The sequence below is a fragment of the Amyelois transitella genome, chromosome 30 (assembly GCF_032362555.1).
Source record: "Amyelois transitella isolate CPQ chromosome 30, ilAmyTran1.1, whole genome shotgun sequence".
Classification (NCBI taxonomy): Eukaryota; Metazoa; Arthropoda; class Insecta; order Lepidoptera; family Pyralidae; genus Amyelois; species Amyelois transitella.
In genome coordinates, this window is record NC_083533.1 from 2,754,347 (window position 1) to 2,773,980 (window position 19,634).

Sequence of the window (19,634 nt, forward strand, 5' to 3'; positions counted from 1 at the left end):
GGTTAGTATCCAAACTAATGTTTAACTTTAAAAATTGGCCGCTGTGGGTTTCGAACCTGTGCTTTTGTGCCACACGCATTTTAACCAGGCATCTTACCTATTCGACCATCGACAATCTCACTTTTACTACATTCATGGGAAAGTAATAAAGTAGTCCTAGAGAGAAGAAGATAGAAGGTAAAATGCCAGGACAGTGTAAAATATTTTTTTATTTAACGATAAACACTAATAAAGTACATTTTACCAAATAACTATCACATGTAGGTATAGATTTGGAATTTTACTTTGTAATAAAAGTTAATTAGTTGATTTCTAAATGTGTTATCTGGCAACTTTTTTTTTCGAAATAAGTACGTAATCATTTTGTAAACAAATAGATGATAATAAATTATAAATCAGTGCCAACTGATGAGTTTATTTACTTATTCAACACGTGTGCATATATATTAAACAAGGTTTTAATTTTTTTTTTCATACAAACTTTAACACGCTTTTTGACCCCTTTTGGGGCTGAAATTCGAAAAATCCTTTCCTATGTTTATAGATCCATCTCTTCCTAATGGATGTCGTACATAGTCAACTAAAGAATATGCTTATAAATTTGGGATTCTGTATGTAGGCGATGAGCTAACAACTATTTGAATCTCATTTCTATCAGTAAGCCAAACAGCTGAACGTAGTCTTTCAGTGTTTTCGAGACTGATAATTCTGTCTACCCTGTAAGGGATAAAGACGTGTGTATGTATGTTACATGAAATGAAGAGTGAAGTGCTGCCAACGATCATTCGAGTGTTTATTGGTCAATATGCAAATGTATTATGCATGAGTTCACCGCTCCAATTTTGTGAAGATGTGGAACAATTGAATGATAAGTATTTGTTTCCTGCTCAACTATATGACTTGGTCGTTTTACCCAACATATCCCTAACTCACCTCTGAGTGTTACCTTAGCTAAAGGCCTCCTAAAACCAGATACCTAACTTTATTTTCACCACGCAAGGTGTTTTCTGTTAGGGATCGAAATGACAAATAAAATGTTCAAAACATCTAAGGCATAATACAAAATCAGCGTAATGCTATAATAGTAATAAATTCGTTGAGTTATGACCTTTTTGTATTGCTGCAATTCACATCCTTATTAATTTGTTTTTAATAGACGTACATTGAAAATTGTGTGTAGCAGATCATATTATAAATGAATTACTCGTATCTTAGTATCTATCTTAAAGAGTATAAGGGCTAACTAAAGGAAACATCTTAATTGTTATGTGACACTTTACTCATTTTCACCACTGAAAATGATTTTTTACTAAGGGACACCCTGAATGCTGCTTTGGTGACACTTAAAACTCAGGAATCGTTGGTGAAAACGGCTGTAAATGTCTTGTAAATATTTCTAACATAGTTGAATATGATGTAAAGTTTCGGTCAAGTGTCAAGCAGATTCGCGCCAAGGTTCAATCCATTCTCGCAGTGTAGCTTAGTGTTAACCGCATGTTTTGTTATGTCATTGCTCAAAATTCAGATTTAAAAAAAAAATAACAGTTTCATATTCTTTAAGATTGAATGTTTTTTTTTTAAATTTAATATCCGTCATAGGTCAGAGATGATGAAAATGGTGAAATACCAAATGTTATTTTTTTTAAGTAAACAATTGGCATCGAATGCGTTGTCGTTTATCAGAACACCCAAAGTTTTGATGGCATCCGAGTGACCTATCTTATCGACCCTTTGTAGCGCGGTCACTAATTGTGACATTTAGTGATGAATGATAAACTGAACGACGGATTTTAAAATCTACAAATGTAGAATATCTTTATTTAGATGGCAGAAGCTGGTTTGAGATAGGATAGTATAGTGGGCGAATGTCCCGCCCTACAATACTTTATGTTGAAGGCGGAAAGCCTAGACGCACATGCCTTGACCAAATCAAGGTCAGTAAAAGTAAGCTTAACTGACGATCTTGCATGAATAATGTGTATGAAGCGAAATAAGTTCGCAGGGATAGGGTAAGTGCAAAGATGTAGCCTCTGCCTACCTTTCCGATAAGTGGCGTGATCCTATGTAAGGTTTCTTATAAATTACACGATCTAAACTTTCATCGCTTCGGTACATAAGTATATAAGTTTTTAATGATATGGTGACCGTATTGGGTAAGTAGTTTATAGTGTGGAAGTTAGAAGAATTAAACCGCCAATGACCAGATACAATGACATATTTTTACCAGGTTACTGGTTTTTCCCCGTATTAAAATACACACTGATGCTTTGATGATGATAATTTTCTCTTTTCGATGAAATAAAACTCATAAAAATTAAGGTTATCTCTATTAATGACACTGCAATGACGTCAAGTAAGTTTGGGGCTACGAAATTTAATTATAACTACGTCTGTGGATGGTGATGCAAAGCTAAGAAATAAGAAATTATCTTCCTATTTATTTATGTACACAAAATTATATACAGGAGCATCCAATACAGTAATTCTAGTACAAAGGTGCTACTTATTTCAAAATAAATCTCTTCCAGTAGACCCGTGAGAGGAGAGATGAATTTTGGAGCGGTATGGCGTGTGCATATTTGTGATATCACAATAATAATTTAGACGGCCTATGTGGCGCAGCGGTATTACACTAGTCTGGATACACTAAAGGTTCAAGTCCCGGCCAGGGCATGATGAGAAACGAACGTTTTCTTATTGGCCTGGGTCTTGAATGATCTATACAAGTATTTCTTTTTATAAAATATAGTATCGTCGAGTCAATATCCGTAACACAAGCTTTGAAATTACTCCGAGGCTAACTCAGTCTGTGTAATTTGTCCCGTATGTAAGTATTTATTTAAAATTATCTAAGGGTTAGACCAAGTTTTCCTTTCTTGTCCTTGTAAGTTCTACCAATCAGTTTAAGGACGTTGTTAGATTTAATTAACATTCTTACTCTATTACTAGTTGTAAAAAGGCAAAAATTAAAAAGCCCGTGTTAATACATTATTTTCTTTATGATTTCAAATTAATTAAACAATTCATTAACTCTCCAAAGAGGTTTGTAAGTCAAAATTTACGAAACTCTCTGATGAGGATCTTGGGGTGAACCTGTGACCACGGTCTTGGAATGGGTAAGTCGTTAGTCACAAGTTTTGATACGACGCTACACCTGTCTGACCTCAGTAACTATTGAACTACTCATATAAGCTGTAGGCAACGTTTGCCATGGTTTTGTTACTGATTTATGTCAAAATAATTTTTATTTGTAAAAGCTTCTCAATTTTTATGTTCATAATATAATTATTTTTAAACCGAATATTTTCTCCTCTTTTCTCCTTCTTTCTTCTGTAGGAATTTAATAAACTTTATTAACTATACTTCCTACATAAGCTTATGGTTACACATCCGTTTGCCTGAATGTGCAGATTTCCTCACGAGAAACTTGATTACTCTCTGGGCGTTAGACCATCGGTTGACAGTTAAACTAACTCAGAAAAGACTTATTGACCGAAATAGGATTTAAACTTCTACATAACGTTTTTCCGATTTTTTTTAACCGAAGTTCCATGATGCTAATTTATGTTTTTTATTAAAAAACCTAGTCTTGTTTTTGTTTATTTTGTTACACTTTTCGATTATTATTATTGCCTTAACAATTATTTTGTGCGTTTAAAATAAATTAACTTATTTATTACACTTTGGGTCGCGTGGCCGCCGCCGTAAACTTTTTATTTACTTATGTATAAGTAAATATATATTTTTTTATTTTGCTAAGATTTTGTACTGAAACTCCAGTTAACGCCAATTAAGTTATATCTCGCGATAATATTGACCTCTGACTGTTGATAATGTGATAACGACATCAATTTGTTATTTCCTACATAAGTATATAAGTATAAACTGTCTATCTGATTATATCGTCTTCGGGACTAAACTGCGCATTTTTTTTTATATATTTTTGTTAAACAACGTTGCTTCATCTCTTTGCCACAGGTTCAAATCCCATCTCGGCCATACCAATGACTATTTCATAAAGATGTAATCGATGTTTTTACGGTCAGGGAAAATAACGTGAGAAAACCTGCACATTCAGGCAACTGGATGTGTTACATACATACATACATACATTGGTCACGTCTATATCCCTTGCGGGGTAGACAGAGCCAACAGTCTTGAAAAGACTGAATGGCCACGTTCAGCTATTTGGCTTAATGATAGAACTGAGATTCAAATAGTGACAGGTTGCTAGCCCATCGCCTAGAAAATAATCCCAAGTTTGTAAGCCTATCCCTTAGTCGCCTTTTACGACATCCATGGGAAAGAGATGGAGTGGTCCTATTCTTTTTCGTAATGGTGCCGGGAACCACACGGCAATAATTCTTCCAAGTTTTCTTTGATAGGCAGAGACTACAGAACACAGGGATTGCATGTCTGTAATCTCTGCGTCCTAGTCAGAGACTGTGGTAGAAACTGCAGCTGTAGTTACTCTTTATGAAAGCTCAAAGGTTTTGGGTACTCTTGACCAGACCTTTTGACAGGACGTCCCTGGTTTATAAAGGTACGTCTACACAATCTATTAAAATTTATAATTAAAATACAAAAATACAGTAACAATAATTTAATTTCACAAAAACAAATGAGTATTACAACTAACAACCCTTTATAGTAAAATAATACATACTTACAATCTAATCTTTCCAGAATTGCCTAGACACAAAATTCACACTCTTTACTTACAAATAAACATACTTTTATCAGCCTTAGGTATCCCACTGACCTTCATTTTTACAATTTGATCTCGGAAATTAGGACTACCTACTTATTTAATTTTTAAACCATGATCTAATAAGGGTGCCGTGTGGTTTCCGGCACCAATACAAAAAAGAATGGGACCACTCCATCTCTTTCCCATGGATGTCGTAAAAGGCGACTAAGGGGTAGGCTTATAAACTTGGGATTCTTCTTTTAGGCGATGGGTTAGCAACCTGTCACTATTTGAATCTCAATTCTATCTTAAAGCCAAATAGCTGAACGTGGCCTGTCAGTATTAACAAGACTGTTGGCTCTGTCTACCCCGCAATTGATATAGACGTGATCATATGTATGTATATGTATCTAATAAGGGTTATGTTTCCTTGCAAAGGTTGCGGAGTCGCTTCGTGTGAAAATCTGACTCTCTGCTGTTGCGTATTGTTAATTCTTTACAATCTAGGATCATAGTTACAAGACGGACCCGGGCTTCTTTATTCTCTAGAATTAAATGATTGATATTATGTATTTTTTATCAATTACCTACCTATTATAATACACTTACCTTTGGACCTTACTAACTCTTGAGAAAATTACAAATACTTACCTACCAATAAATTTACGTACCACAAATCAAGAGAGATTTAGCTATTCGGCGGATATTAATTTATTTACTTACATATAATAACGCCTCTTTCCCAAAGGGGATAGGCAGGGCCTATTTCCACATACAAGAATGAAATTTTTTGAATTTTTTTACCAGAACGTCCCAAAGATTAATTTATACAAAGGTTTAAAGAATTTATTTCTCTAAACTTTCTCAGAACATGCTCGCCTAGGCCTTTCCCTTAACGTTCCTTTTAACATAATATTCATATCACATCCGTGGTAGACAGAGGCCATTTACGTAGTTACTATAAAAATATAGTTCTGAATACTACTTACCTATATGTATATGGTATTTTATAATATTGCAAACTTATAAGTATGTGTAGAAATTGAACATACAATAATTATATTCTTAACCTATTTTGACGAGTGCGTTAAATAATGTTAAATAACTAAAAATAACCTGGATATATCTGAGATTAGGTTTTGCTCGGGATTTTTTTTCTTTTGGAATCACGTCAAATTCCAGAATAATTTCAGTTGTGCGTTAAAATAACGTCAATCACTATTTCCTTAGGTAAAGAATAAATAACTTTACTTACATCTACATATATATGAGATTCGATACTAAGCGTCATAAAAGTAACCAAAAAAATGGTTTCATTTCCAACAGCATCCCAAGGGACTTACTATTTACCTTAAAAGACGGTACTTTCCAAGTAAATTTAATTCTTTACACCGCCATCTATTGTTACGTATTGGTAATTATTTACAACGCCATCTGTTCCAAACTCTAGTAGTTCCGTGCGCAACGGATAGATGTCGCTATCAGTGGGTGATTTGAGGTGAGGACGGCCGTTGAGAGACCGCCACGTGGGCGTCGAGGCCGTCTGACGCCCTTGACGTGCGACGCAGCCAAGGGCCTGGTTGTCTTTCTGCAAATCAGGTATGAATGGACACCATTCTTTAACTTTTAGCTAGAAACTAGCTAAGTGTATGTCGGCTATTTCGTGAGAGAAGGGCTAAACATAATGCAAGCCAAGTTTGCCTGCTGATTGAACATGATCTATAAGTGACGTTAACAGAAAGAGTTCCTTTACCGGTAAATGTCCAATATATTATATATTGGACATCTACCATACTTACATCAAATGAAGCTATAAAGATGATGAGTTACTAATGAAATTTATACACACATTATTTTCATTCGCCGTCGTCTTCATCATCGGCGTTTACACTCGGCAAATAGCTTTATCCTCTCCTCTCTTCTCATAAATTTCAAAGCCATCAGTTAAGTATACAAACCTCCAGCATTTTCACTCTTCTGCGTGATCAGTTGTCTATACTCAGTGGACAGTCTTCTCCTCCCATGCTCGTATTTAGCCTCTTTAGCTAGCAGAGCCTCTCTTTGCATCTGAGTACGAAGCTCGCTTGGTACGTCCGGTATGAACAGCTGCATCAGACCAGTTAGGCCGAACACTACGTGCTGTGGAAGACAAGGGCCAACATACATACATACATACATAAAATCACGCCTCTTTCCCGGAGGGGTACGCAGAGACTACCTCTTTCCACTTGCCACGATCTCTGCATACTTCCTTCGCTTCATCCACATTCATAACTGTCTTCATGCAAGCTCGGCGGTTTCGGGTACTCTTGACCTGACCCTTTACCAGGACGTCCTTAATTTGATCAAGATACGTTCGTCAAGGGCCAAATTAGAACAAACATAAATTGATCTGAAAGGTCTATTACATGGAATATGGTTAAACGACGGAATTGAGTTTCAAATAATGACAGGTTGCTAGTCCATCGCCTTCAAGAAGAATCCCAAGTTTATTTGCATGTCCTTTAGTCACCTTTTACAAGAGAGATGAAGTGGTCCTATTCTAAAGTGCGGTGAACCGCACGGCACCACAGCACCCAAATCTAACACGTGAGAGATTGCTTCAGAGACCAGCCTTCACTCTTAATAAATACTTATATAGATAAACATCCAAGACCCAGGCCAATCAGAGAAAGTTCGTTTCTCATTATGCCCTGGCCGGGATTCGAACCCGGGACCTCCGGTGACACAGACAAGCGCACTACCGCCGCGCCACAGAGGCCGTCAAATTATGCCAATAATTCATAGAACTCACCTCAAAAACAACGACAAAGGCCAGTCTAGCCGCGAACACGTGCCAGTAGTGTGGTGATAGACCGTAGGGGTCATTATGGTCTGGTGGGTTGCGGTACCCGCGGTACGCGCACGTGGGCGGGTCCACCTCGTTCTCGTCCGCGCCCCAGTCTTCGCGATAATCCGATGTGTTGAACACTAGAATGTCATTAATGGAGTCTATGTGATATGATCGAGTTTCACTTTCATGCTTGTTATGAAAGCAGGTTGAAGGGAAATATACAAATGGAGTGGGAATGAGACTGGTGGAGCGGGAAGGCCAAGACGAACGTACTTTGTCCAATAGGAGACGTTCTGGCAAAAGGTCGGGTCAAAAGTAACTGAAAACGACGAGCTTGCATGAAGAGAGCTATGAATGTGGATGAAGCAAAAGAAGTATGCAGGGATCGTTGTAAGTTGAAAGATGTAGTCTATCCTACGGCTCTAGGAAAGACGCGTGATTTATGTTTGTATGTTGTTATGAAATCGTCACTGTCTTGCACAGACAGTGATTTTATGTAGTGGAAGGCTGTGTCTTTTATCTGTAGACGGAGCCAACAGTCTTGAAAAGACTGAAAGGCCACGTTCAGCTGTATGGCTTTATGATGGAATTGAGATTCAAATAGTGACAGGTTGCTAGCTCGTCGCCTACAAGAGGAATCCCAAGTTTATAAGCATATCCCTTAGTCGCCTTTCACGACATCCATGTGAAAGATATGGAGTGTTTCTTTTCTAAAATGTAAGTCCACACGGCAAAACAAGCAAGCTTGCCAAAATCTTGAACAGACTGACAGACAATTTCACAAAGTACTGTTCTCGCAGAATTACAACCCACGGATTTCTGAAACGGATGTTATATTTAAAATGAGAAACTTTAAGTCAAAACTATATTCTCTGGATTAAAGAAACTATGGATCAGATGGTGAGCATAAATTAAACTTACACGACAATGAGTGGTCGATGTACCCAGCCAGGGTATTGTCCGGGGAGTAGACATATTTGTACACCATGCGTGGAATGAAGTCGCTAGTGTACGCTATCACGAACGCCTGGAACATTTGATATTTATGCTATAGTTTTTAAAAATACATATAGGCCGTTTCAAATTAAAAAAAAGAAAACAATAATGTTGTTCTATGATTTTATTTTTACAGAATTTGGTACAGAAATGAACTAGACCGCAAGGAGAAACATACTGTCTTTTTATTCAATATTGGATTACGGATTTCTCTTCCATCTCACCTGATGGTATGTGACGATGAAGACGAAGATGTTACATGCCTATCCAAGAGATACCCAATTATACTACCTTATGAATGTTAGCGGACAGTACTTGTCTGGGAATAAAGATGCAGGCATTACATTCCCATGAGAGCGAATACTTGGGAAATATAAACGTTGAAAGCTGACTTACATTGGAAACCACAGCGGCGTATGTGATGCCTCGTAAGATGCCGTACCTGAAAAAAACAAACAATATTCGTATCAATATCATTATCGCCCTCATCATTTTATATCTTCCATATGATAGTTAAACTTTAATCTAAACTAGTATCATATCTATGATATTGTCAAAACTCGCTAACAGATGGCGCTGATTATAAAAACTAGAAGTCGTCAAGTTCCGATACTAGATGGCGCTATAAATAAACAACGTTATATCTGAAGTACCCACATAAAGAGCCATATCACATTTTTAACGGCACAGTGCTGCCCACGTGTGAAATAAATAATTATATCTAAAACAAAGACCAAAATCTATACATGTTTTACATTATAATATTACAAGCCATTTATTGGGCCAAAATTAAATTAGCTGTTATCTAAGCGATTAAAACGCAAAAATTGACCACTTATCAAATTGCTTTTAGGTATTTATTACCTAGAAATTTAACGTAGAACATTAATAATTTTCCTCTTTCTTTTAAATATAACGATAAATTTCAAATGAGGGCAGCACTGCGCCGTTTGAAAATGGTTCTTGATAACAACCAATACGAACCAAGCGCCAATATCTTCAACCCTCTCAGCCAATGGGCGTCGTGCTTGCGTCACCATCTTGTAAGCGTCCAGTCTTATCTCCGCGATGTTGTTCAGGAGCGCGAACAATGGTGCTAAAGGGAAAGCCGCCACGAATAGTGTCACGAATCCGTATTGGAGGACTGAAAATTGTAAAAATATATTTACTGGGTATCTACTATGTCAGCATACAGGAATCTATAGGCACCTTTAGCCTAGGTAGGGATTGTAGGTAATGTCTAGTAATATTGAAATAAACCAGTAGGAAAAAAAAATAGGACTGCTTCATATCTTTTCCATGGAGGACGTAAAAGGCGACTAAAGGACAGGCTTATAAACTTGGGATCCTACTTTTAGGCGTACGTGAATAATAAGAAATAGGACTGAAGAGAGAAAAAAGGCATTACAATAGAATAGAATAGATTGATTTTCAAAATTGGATACAAGATATGATACATATCACTTATGACGTCACATCACTTAAATCTAATTATAGCTACTACCGCTTCCAAAGCGCATGTGTAGAAGAAGCGGCGGAACAAACTAGACTGCAGCATTTTCATCGGACGTCAATATACAAATATAGATCATTGTTAAGTATATTAAAGAAAGATTTAGTGGCTAGTTGTAAATAAGGTTATTTCTTCGCAAAGTTTGCGTCATCCTTGAGGGCTTCAATGATGCCCAAAATAAATGTTCCACGCGGACGAAGTCGCGGACACTGCTAGTTTCAACTAAAAGGACAAATAATAAGTATACTTATGGGTAAGAAATAAAGAAGTTACTTATAGACTACAAACGTGGTCATAGAACATTCTGGACAACTCACTCATCTCCAGGTACTCGTCGAACAGCGCCAGGCGGCCGGGGTCCTGCAGGTGGTAGTCGCGCTCCCACGCCATGTGCGGCTTGCTGAGGTCGCGGGTCACGGCGCGGTGGGAGCGCTGCCGCCACCAGTTGTAGAACTTTCTGGATTGGACACACGGTGTTTGAAAGGTCGCAGGTTCTTTGAGAGTGTGGGGGGAGCGATGATGATGATGAACACGCCACCAAAGGGATGATCTTACGCCAGGCTTGTGATGCCTAGGTCTACCTCGCAAGAGGTGATTTTATGTATGTAAATATGACAAAATAATATTTATAAAGATGAAGTTTATTACAAAATTTAAGATCAAGCCGAAAACACACATGTATATACGGGTATCCGAGCTCTATAGACAAACGGTAAAAGGATCATGATGATAAGGCCATAGACAATAGGTAAGGATTTTATTAAAAACAGTACAAAAGTCAAGCCACTAAAACTCGAACAAATTATAATGTAAGACTATAGACGTAGAAAAAAGTTGGACAGAGTGTCGCTTGAAGAAAAGTGAAGCATCGTTATGGCAGAAAACTTGCCATTATGCGACAATCTATGACGTAATGTCGGCCGATTGTCACACTATTGATGAGAGCGTGTGGGTACATACAATGGACATACTATTCAAAATTCAAAATTATTATTCATTATTATAGGATACTTCATATCGCTTAATAATTGTCAAAACTTTTAAATTTCACAACATTGGTTGACGTCAAATAAATTACTCAAAAACTAAGTTTACATTTTATTGGTGCTTCATTTTGCCGTACAGCGAAACACCGTCCGCCTTTTTTTCCACGTTTAAGTGTACCTATCTCAATTCTATCATAATGCCAAACAGCTGAATGTGGCCCATCAGTCTTTTCAAGACTGTTGGCTCAGCCGTGTGGCTCCCGGCACCAATACAAAAAAGAATAGGACCACTCCATCTCTTTCCCATGGATGTCGTAAAAGGCGACGAAGGGGTAGGCTTATAAACTTGGGATTCTTCTTTTAGGCGATGGTCTAACAACCTGTCACTATTTGAATCTCAATCCTATCTTAAAGCCAAATAGCTGAACGTGGCCTATGAGTCTTTACAACACTGTTGGCTCAGTCTGCCCCGCAAGGAATATAGACGTGATTATATGTATGTTGGCTCTGTCTACCCCGTAAGGGATATATACGTGATCATATGTATGTATGTATGTTATGTGTATGACGTCCACGATTACACACGTACGTACGGGTATCCGAGCTCCATGAAGTTGTTGAAGCTCTGCTTTCCGATCATGATGATGGCCAGCTGGATGCACAGCTCCGACAGGCAGCCGGCGGGGTCGCAGATGTCGCCTTTCAGCTTGAAGAACTCCGACTTGCGGGCTTGGTCGTCCCCCGGGTAGTCGTAGAAACGACCCTAGGAATTCATACATTCATACAGATGGTCACGTCTATGTCAATTGCCGGGTAGACAGAGCGAACACTCTTGAATAGACTGAATGGCCATTGGCCACGTTCAACTATTTGGCTTAATGATAGAATTGAGAAATTCAGATAAATAAATTATTATATATTTTTTTTAATACGGGAAAAATTACGCAGATTGAATTAGCCTCGAAGTAAGTTCGAGACTTGTGTTGCGAGATACTAACTCAACGATACTATATTTTATAATAAATAATTATATAAACCCAGGCCACTCATACAGTGTTCGTTTATCATCATGCTCTGGCTGGGATTTGAACCGGGATCTACTGTGTCACAGATAGGTAGATAGATAGATACTCCTTATTGGACATGAATTGACAACCGTAAATATAATAGGTTGTATTTATTGTCAGGTCAAAAGTACCCGAAACCGCCGAGCTTTTATGAAGAGAGTTATGAATGTGGATGAAGCGAAGGAAGTATGCAGAGATCGTGGCTAGTGGAAAGAGGTAGTCTCTGCCTACCCCACCGGGAAAGAGGCGTGATTTTATGTATGTATGTATGTATTTATTGCCCCAATCCGTGCAATCTTTGTAATCGCGATTAGGCTCTTCGCTGCTATTGGCCGAGCGCATCATTTCTTCGCTACGATTAACATAATCATAATCATGTATTCCTTAAATATGGTTACAATATAGGTCTTAAGTATTCAATTACATTTGATTGATGACAATTTATGTGTGACATTAGTGATGTCGCCACAAATCAGACAGTGTACAAACCTTAAAGAACGCGATGTAGATGAGTGAAGAGTAGAAGTTCATGAACTCAAAGAAGAAGATCTTGAAGGTGTACGAGTCCTCGTACTCCGTCTGAGTCCGAGGGTTCTCCATGTTGGTCAGGTACACCGCCACTTTTGCGTATATCTGGAAACCAAAGATGCGAATGTGCAGTCAAAGAATTGTTTAAGAAAATCCACATATTATCCGTACAAATTAAAATTTTATACCTGCCGCGTGGTTTCCGGCACCAAATAAAACTAGGTACGCTTAAAGGTGCGTTGACAGAATTATTCAAGAAAATCCACATACTATCCGTACATATTCAAATGTATTTGCCGTGTGATTTCCGGCACACTACATATCATCGCCGAGAATGTCACAGGCTAATAAACTCTGGATTCTTCTTGTAGTCGATGGGCTAGCAACCTGTCACTATTTGATGGAATGGAATAGAGATTCAAATAGTGACAGGGTGCTAGCCCATCGCCTGTATGAGGAATCCCATGTTTATAAGCGTGTCCCTCAGTCGCCTTTCACGACATTCACGGGATGATATAAAGTGGCTCTATTCTAAAGTGGTGTATCATTAATCTATCTATCATATTGTGGTCTCAAACCCCTCGACACATTCTTTGATGTTTGTAGCGGGAGCCATGATTCGGCTCGACCGCTACCAAAGGTAGGATCATCCACCAGGCTGGTGTGACGCCTGGGGAACCGCGCGACAGACGACGTCGTGTCGGAGGTTGTATATATGCTCCAATCCGTGAAATCTTTGTATGCGCGATTTAGATTCTTAACTGCTATTGGCTGAGCGCGTCATTTTTTTCGCTTCGCTTGACAGTTGTTGTGTGACATTTATAAACATCTAGATGCCAAAGTAGATCTCGAAAGTACCTACATTGCACAACATTTAATTGATTCTTACCCTGGTCAAAATCATAATGATTGTCAAGTTGATGAGCGCAGCTGTCATGGACGTGAAGATTTTGGCGTGTCTCTTCAAGAAGAAGCCGCTGCCGCCGTAGATGACTGACACCATGGAGATCCTGTAAATGATGGTGCCCAGCACGGCGCCCATCACGATCGTGATCTGGAAAGAAATGAAGAAGAGCAGTTTATAATTTCAACATATATGTAATCACGTCTTTAGCCGTGCCGTGTGGTTCCCGGCATCAATAAGTGCCGTGTGGTTACAGGCATCAATAGAAAAAAGAATAGGACCACCGCATCAATTCTTACAAACTTGGGATTCTTTTTTAGGCGATGGGCTAGCAACCTGTCACTATTTGAATCTCAATTCTATCATTAAGCCATACAGCTGAACGTGGCCATTCAGTCTTTTCAAGACTGTTGGCTCTGTCTACCCCGCAAGGGATATAGACGTGGCCATATGTATGTATGTATTATAGGTTGTTTTCACCATGAACAGAACAGCTGAGCTGGTAGCCACGTATCGCATAGTCTTCTGCCAGGCGGGCAGGTAGGGCTCCTTCTCTCTCGTCACCGGGTTGGTTCTGAATGTCTTCACTGATGTCTCGAACTCCGGCCGGGGATCTTCATCCTGAGAAAGGGTATTAATTAGCCACATTGCATTTCTGATCCCGATGTAAAAGCACTTGAATATACGTAGAGACGACGAACACATGCTCCTTTGATTTCTAGCAAATAAACCTATGAAGAACAAGAAATTGAAAAATCCGCTACGCTAATCGGCTGGCCTATTCATTTCTATTTGAGAGATCAGAATTTTGAAATTAAATACATACATACATACATAAAATCCACCTCTTTCCACTTGCCACGATCTCTGCAGACTTCCTTCGCTTCATCCACATTCATAACTCTCTTCATTTCGACGGCCTCTGTGGCTCAGCGGTACTACGCTTGTCTGTGACACCGGAGGTCCCGGGTTCGAATCCCGGTCAGGGCATGATGAGAAAAGAACTTTTTCTGATTGTCTTGGGTCTTGGATGTTTATCTATATAAGTATTTATTATAAAATATAGTATCGTTGAGTTAGTATCTCGTAACACAAGTTTAGAACTTACTTCGAGGCTAACTCAATCAGTGTAATTTGTCCCGTATATATTTATTTATTATTTATTTATATTCATGGAAGCTTGGCGGTTTCGGGTACTCTTGACCCGACCCTTTACCAGGACGTCCTTAATTTGATCAAGATACGTTGAAATTAAATATTTGCAAATTAAAAGCATTTTACCTGATCCACACCGCCCAAGTCCCACTCCCACCTGAGAATAGATTGCTTCCGTTTCCAAAGCTCCAGAAATGTTGTCGCTGAAATAACAATGTTCATTGTTTGGTGAAAAACCTATATAAAAACAAAACTGATTTCGCTTTTTACATAAAAATTTACATAAATGCCTTGTTGTTGTACATAAACCATTTGGTTTCTGGCACATTAGAATAGAACCACTCCATATCTTTCCCACGGATGCCGTAAAAGGCGACTAAGAGATAGGCTTATAAACTTCGAATTCCTCTTGTAAGCGATGGGCTAGCAACCTGTCACTATTTGAATCCAATCCCATCATAAAGCCATACAGCTGAATGTGACTTCAGTCTTGTCTTCTAGAGTCTTCAAGACTGTTGGCCCTGTCTACCCCGCAAGGGATACAGACATGATTATATTTATGTTTAATAGCGCCTATGCATCTGCTAGGGTGGGTCTAAGTGTTCTAAAGTTTGTTTGTAATGTTCGAAGTTCCGCACAAATTAAGTTCATCAAAATGTCTCGAAGGAGGTCGCATCCAGCGTATACCCGCAACTTTCTTAAAATCATCAGATCATCCAGTAGGTGATATCCCTTTTGCTTAGGTGCGCTTGCCGGCGGGTGGTCGATATTTTTACTCGTTAGAACTTTTTGTCCCATCGGCCATTAATTCAACACGCTGTGAGCCTTAACTTGGCTTTATGCCACTTAAATGAACTCATCCTCTTGACCAATGTTTGATCTTGTAGGAATTTTAAGAAAAATAGCCTACGTTTTACCACAGATAGTTAAACATACTATGGCAACTTGCGAATTATGTCAAGAAAAGAACGATTAACAAAATAAATATAAATTGGATGCTATTTATACAATTCACTAAGAGTTTTCCATTAAGAGACAGGACCGTATTCTATGGGCCGGACTCAGCAGAAACTTAAATACGACATAATGAACAAAAAATAAAAAAACTTTTAATATTAAAATTTTAAACTTAACCTAATACCCGCTACAATACAAACTCGGTCCAGCCACGCGTGCCTTTTTACGGGGGCAGCGGTTTAACCTTGAAAGTTTCACAGAATTTTGGATGGTATGACCAGTACAGAAAACTAAACACCATTATAGTGATTATGAGAACGAAAATCTTACCCCAAAACGACATGAAGATAGCAAAGAACACAGTGGCTGGGTTATCGAAGAGGTACGTTAGTTTGGCGAAGAGACAGGAGTCGGAGAGGCTCTGGTACTGGCAGGCTTTGTCGCAGAGCGGGCACAGAGTCGTGTTGCCCGGCCCGCGGAGGTCACAGATCTCCTTGCTGGAAATCATATAGTCCGAGTTGAGAACCGCCTCTTTTTCGAAGTAAATTCAGAAATAGATGGCTTAATAGAAAGCAAGGTCGATAAGCCACCTCGGTACAGGAAGGTAGATAGAGCTTCTTCTTAGTTTATTAGTTTGTTTGTTTGTAATATCTTTATTGCATAGAAACACAGTAACAAGAAAATAGTACCTACATAGTTATAAAAGAAACAAATCACTTGCAATATATGAATAAACTTATTAATAAAAAAACATAAATAAACTAAGATATTGACAGACGTTCGGTCTAGGTGCTCAACTGGATAGAAACTTAAACATAGTTTGAATACTAACTTGCACATTCAAGCAACTGGATGTGTAACCATGATCGATCCAATTCGGGTTAGAATCCTCAGCAAAGTTTGCGGATGACAGATGGGGGTCGCTGCGTGTAAAAACCTGTCTCACACAATTCAGGATCTATAGTCACATGCATACCCCTGGCTCTTCTCCAGAGAAGTCAGGGGACTCCAGGACTTAAGGTAGGAGGATGAAGATAGAGTTGCTACTTCTTCCGTCAGACGTCGATCTCAGATACATCCTCACGGTGCGTGTGGTGCGTCTTTTGACCAAGATTCTGTTCTACACGAATCCTCTCCCGTTTGATCGCCGAAACCGTTGTAGGGAAATCTAATCCGACCTTTGATGCGTACAGGCCCCCCTTGGTATTACATAAAAAAATATATATTAAAAGAATGCGGCAACACACTGAGACTGGAACCTAAAAAAACTACTAAAAAACCGGACTAAGTGAAGAGATAAGTGTCGGAAAGTTGGACTGTTCCTGAAGCACACTTCTGAATTCCAAAGATGGGAGGGACAAGAGGTAAATGCATTCAAATTCTGATGACCCACCTCGGTATATTATCCTCAGATTCCATGCTAGCCAATCCATACAAGAAGCACAGGGTGCCGACGATGGCGGGGGCGTACAGCATTTTCGTGTAGAACCCCAGCCAGCAGAAATATAACCCGATCTTGTCTCCGAAATACCGCCGAATGAGCCATAGGGGCTGCTTCTTGTACCACTTGGAGGGACGAGCCCATTCTAAATAGAGGAGCTGGAATAAATAATTTTAAATTCAATTTGTGGACTGGGTGGAATTTTCTCAATGGATTTCGGAAGAACGTCAACCTACGACAAGACAGCTTTTGAATTCTATAAACTAAGTATTTATAACACAAAATAGCATCGTTGAGCTAGTATCTCGTAACACAAGTCACAAACTCATTTCGAGACTAACTCAATCAGTGTAATCTGTCCCATATATATTTTTTATTGGATGGTAAAATTCTGCCTTTGTAAGAAAGGGGAGGCTTTTGTCGCCAATATACGTAGAAAACCGGAAAGAGAGAAGAGGCACCTGGTGAAATTATACTATACCCATCTTTTCTGAGTAGCTTATCATCAGGTCATTAAGGCAACTATGTGAACAACCATGATCCTGATGATGAAATTTCAATAACTATAATGGAGACCATAGATTCTTTAAGGTCACCATACAGATATTGAAATTCCAACGAGTGCAGTTCAGTTACCTGACATAAGTACCTATTTCTTGATGGATTCATTTGAAGACTTAGGCTTAGACAAGGTTAGCGGATTAGTGCTAGACTCTCTAGCAGCCCTCCGCAAAAAGTTGTTTTTGTTACGTGTGACAGATTTCAGAGATATATTTTTTACAAACTGACCCTTCTATCAGTAACTGTTCCGTCAGAGAGGTCCACATCGTATCTCCCCTCGTGGAGAGGGAAGCAGGCCAAGTAAGTCCCGTCATTGAGGAGTCGACGGATTCCCATCTGGAAAAATGATAAGGCTATAGGCATCAGGGTCGTTGGTAGATGTGCTTAAGGGAAATATTAAATAATTAAGTATTGAAACTTTGGTGACTCGTAAATGAGGGATCAGATTTCAAAACCCACTGTGTCTATATAATAACGCCTTTTTTAGGCCATCAACTGACGTTCAAAATTATGTGGATATGTAACTCAGAGAACTTGTAACTCTTCGGTACCTACAATTGGATAGCTAGTGCGGTATTCCAACCTTATTTGCTGAATCATTTTATCACCGAGGCTATACGAGTATTCATTCAATGTATAAAAATGTTGCCTTTGTTTAAGTTACCTTGGTTTCAGTATTATCGTATCGTGCTCTCAGCAAGATCTGCATGACTAGAAGACTTCTTTGTGCTGGCGAGAACTGAGTATGTCTGTCTTTGACCAAAAACCTAAAAAAGTATATAAATATTGGATAAAATCATAGTTATATAGGTACTTACGTAGGTCTCTACAATTTTTGAAATGAATGGATTATTCTGTGTATTAATTTTGCTGAGTAGATGCATGATTCAGAGCTTAAATCAATTTACTTCTTTAGAGACAGACCACTCCATATCTTGCCAAAAAAAGGCTAATAAACTTGATATTCATCTTGTAGGCGATGGGCTAGCAACACATCATTATTTGAATCTCGATTCCATTATAAAGCCATAAAGCTGAACGTGGCCTTCAGTCTACTCCGCGAGGGACATAGATGTGATTTTAAGTACGTATGGAGAAACGTGAAAATGGGAGAAAGAGAGAGAGAGATAGATGACACTACATCCGCTACTACTTACTGTTCTTCCCTCCTGACTCCTCTCTGGTCGGTGGCAGTATAGAAAGATGGTTCGGGTTCGATCCTGCTATGTTCATACTCGTACAGCTGTTTCCATCGCCGCCGCCATTTTGAATGCCATCGTTTGTCTCTCTCTGCTTGTTTTTCGTCGCTCTGTTGCGGAACATTTTAATATATTTGTTACTAGAGGCCGCGTGGAATCAATTCCGCGGGAACTACGGGATAAAAAGTAGCCTATATGTTATTCTGGGTCTTCAGCTACCTACATATCAAATTTCATCGTAATCGGTTCAGTAGTTTTTGCGTGAAAGTGTAACAAACATCCATACTGACATCCTGACATACTCACAAACTTTCGCATTTATAATATTAGTAGGATTGGAACATAAAAGCCCACGTCTATTTTCAACTTGTAAAACTAGTCCAAATAAAGATTTCCTTTATTTATGAATTTTTAAATTATCACTCATCTCTATTACTTTACTAAAACGCCACAAGTTATGAAACTGTCCATCTCGCTTTTTGTCGGGTGACCTAACTAACAGTTGACTTCTATAATATGCTTACATCTAATCTCTCAAATCTAAACTAATATTATAAAGCTGAAGAGTTTGTTTGTTTGTTTGAATTAGCGCGTTCAGTCTCAGTTATTACTGGTTCGAATTGAAAAATTCTTGTTGCGTTAAATAGGCTATTTAAAGGCTTTAGGCTATATAACATCACGCTGCAACTATACGGAGCAAAGAAATAATGGAAAATGTGAAAAAAAACAGCGAAAATTATTAATCCTTGAAAGCTTCAATGATACCCAAAATAACTATTCCACGCGGAAGAAGTTGAGGGCACA

The 19,634-nt window shown here is 38.6% G+C and overlaps 1 protein-coding gene across 1 annotated transcript in view; it reads right to left on the minus strand.

Annotated features, from left to right (window-relative positions):
- Nucleotides 1-4,698: 4,698 nt before the first annotated feature.
- LOC106139449 (anoctamin-4) overlaps nucleotides 4,699-19,634 on the minus strand; it is a 30,072-nt gene continuing 15,136 nt past the window's right edge. The window contains exons 9-25 of the mRNA XM_060952858.1: nucleotides 18,789-18,940; nucleotides 18,296-18,398; nucleotides 17,860-17,967; nucleotides 17,023-17,228; nucleotides 15,960-16,126; nucleotides 14,799-14,875; nucleotides 13,998-14,138; nucleotides 13,503-13,667; nucleotides 12,575-12,718; nucleotides 11,612-11,781; nucleotides 10,350-10,489; nucleotides 9,504-9,663; nucleotides 8,916-8,961; nucleotides 8,445-8,550; nucleotides 7,485-7,660; nucleotides 6,649-6,829; nucleotides 4,699-6,278 (exon numbers count right to left, since the gene is read on the minus strand). Coding sequence (XP_060808841.1) covers nucleotides 6,172-6,278; nucleotides 6,649-6,829; nucleotides 7,485-7,660; nucleotides 8,445-8,550; nucleotides 8,916-8,961; nucleotides 9,504-9,663; nucleotides 10,350-10,489; nucleotides 11,612-11,781; nucleotides 12,575-12,718; nucleotides 13,503-13,667; nucleotides 13,998-14,138; nucleotides 14,799-14,875; nucleotides 15,960-16,126; nucleotides 17,023-17,228; nucleotides 17,860-17,967; nucleotides 18,296-18,398; nucleotides 18,789-18,940 — 2,349 coding nt within the window. The 3' untranslated portion in view covers nucleotides 4,699-6,171. The remainder of the gene's footprint in view (nucleotides 6,279-6,648; nucleotides 6,830-7,484; nucleotides 7,661-8,444; nucleotides 8,551-8,915; nucleotides 8,962-9,503; nucleotides 9,664-10,349; nucleotides 10,490-11,611; nucleotides 11,782-12,574; nucleotides 12,719-13,502; nucleotides 13,668-13,997; nucleotides 14,139-14,798; nucleotides 14,876-15,959; nucleotides 16,127-17,022; nucleotides 17,229-17,859; nucleotides 17,968-18,295; nucleotides 18,399-18,788; nucleotides 18,941-19,634) is intronic.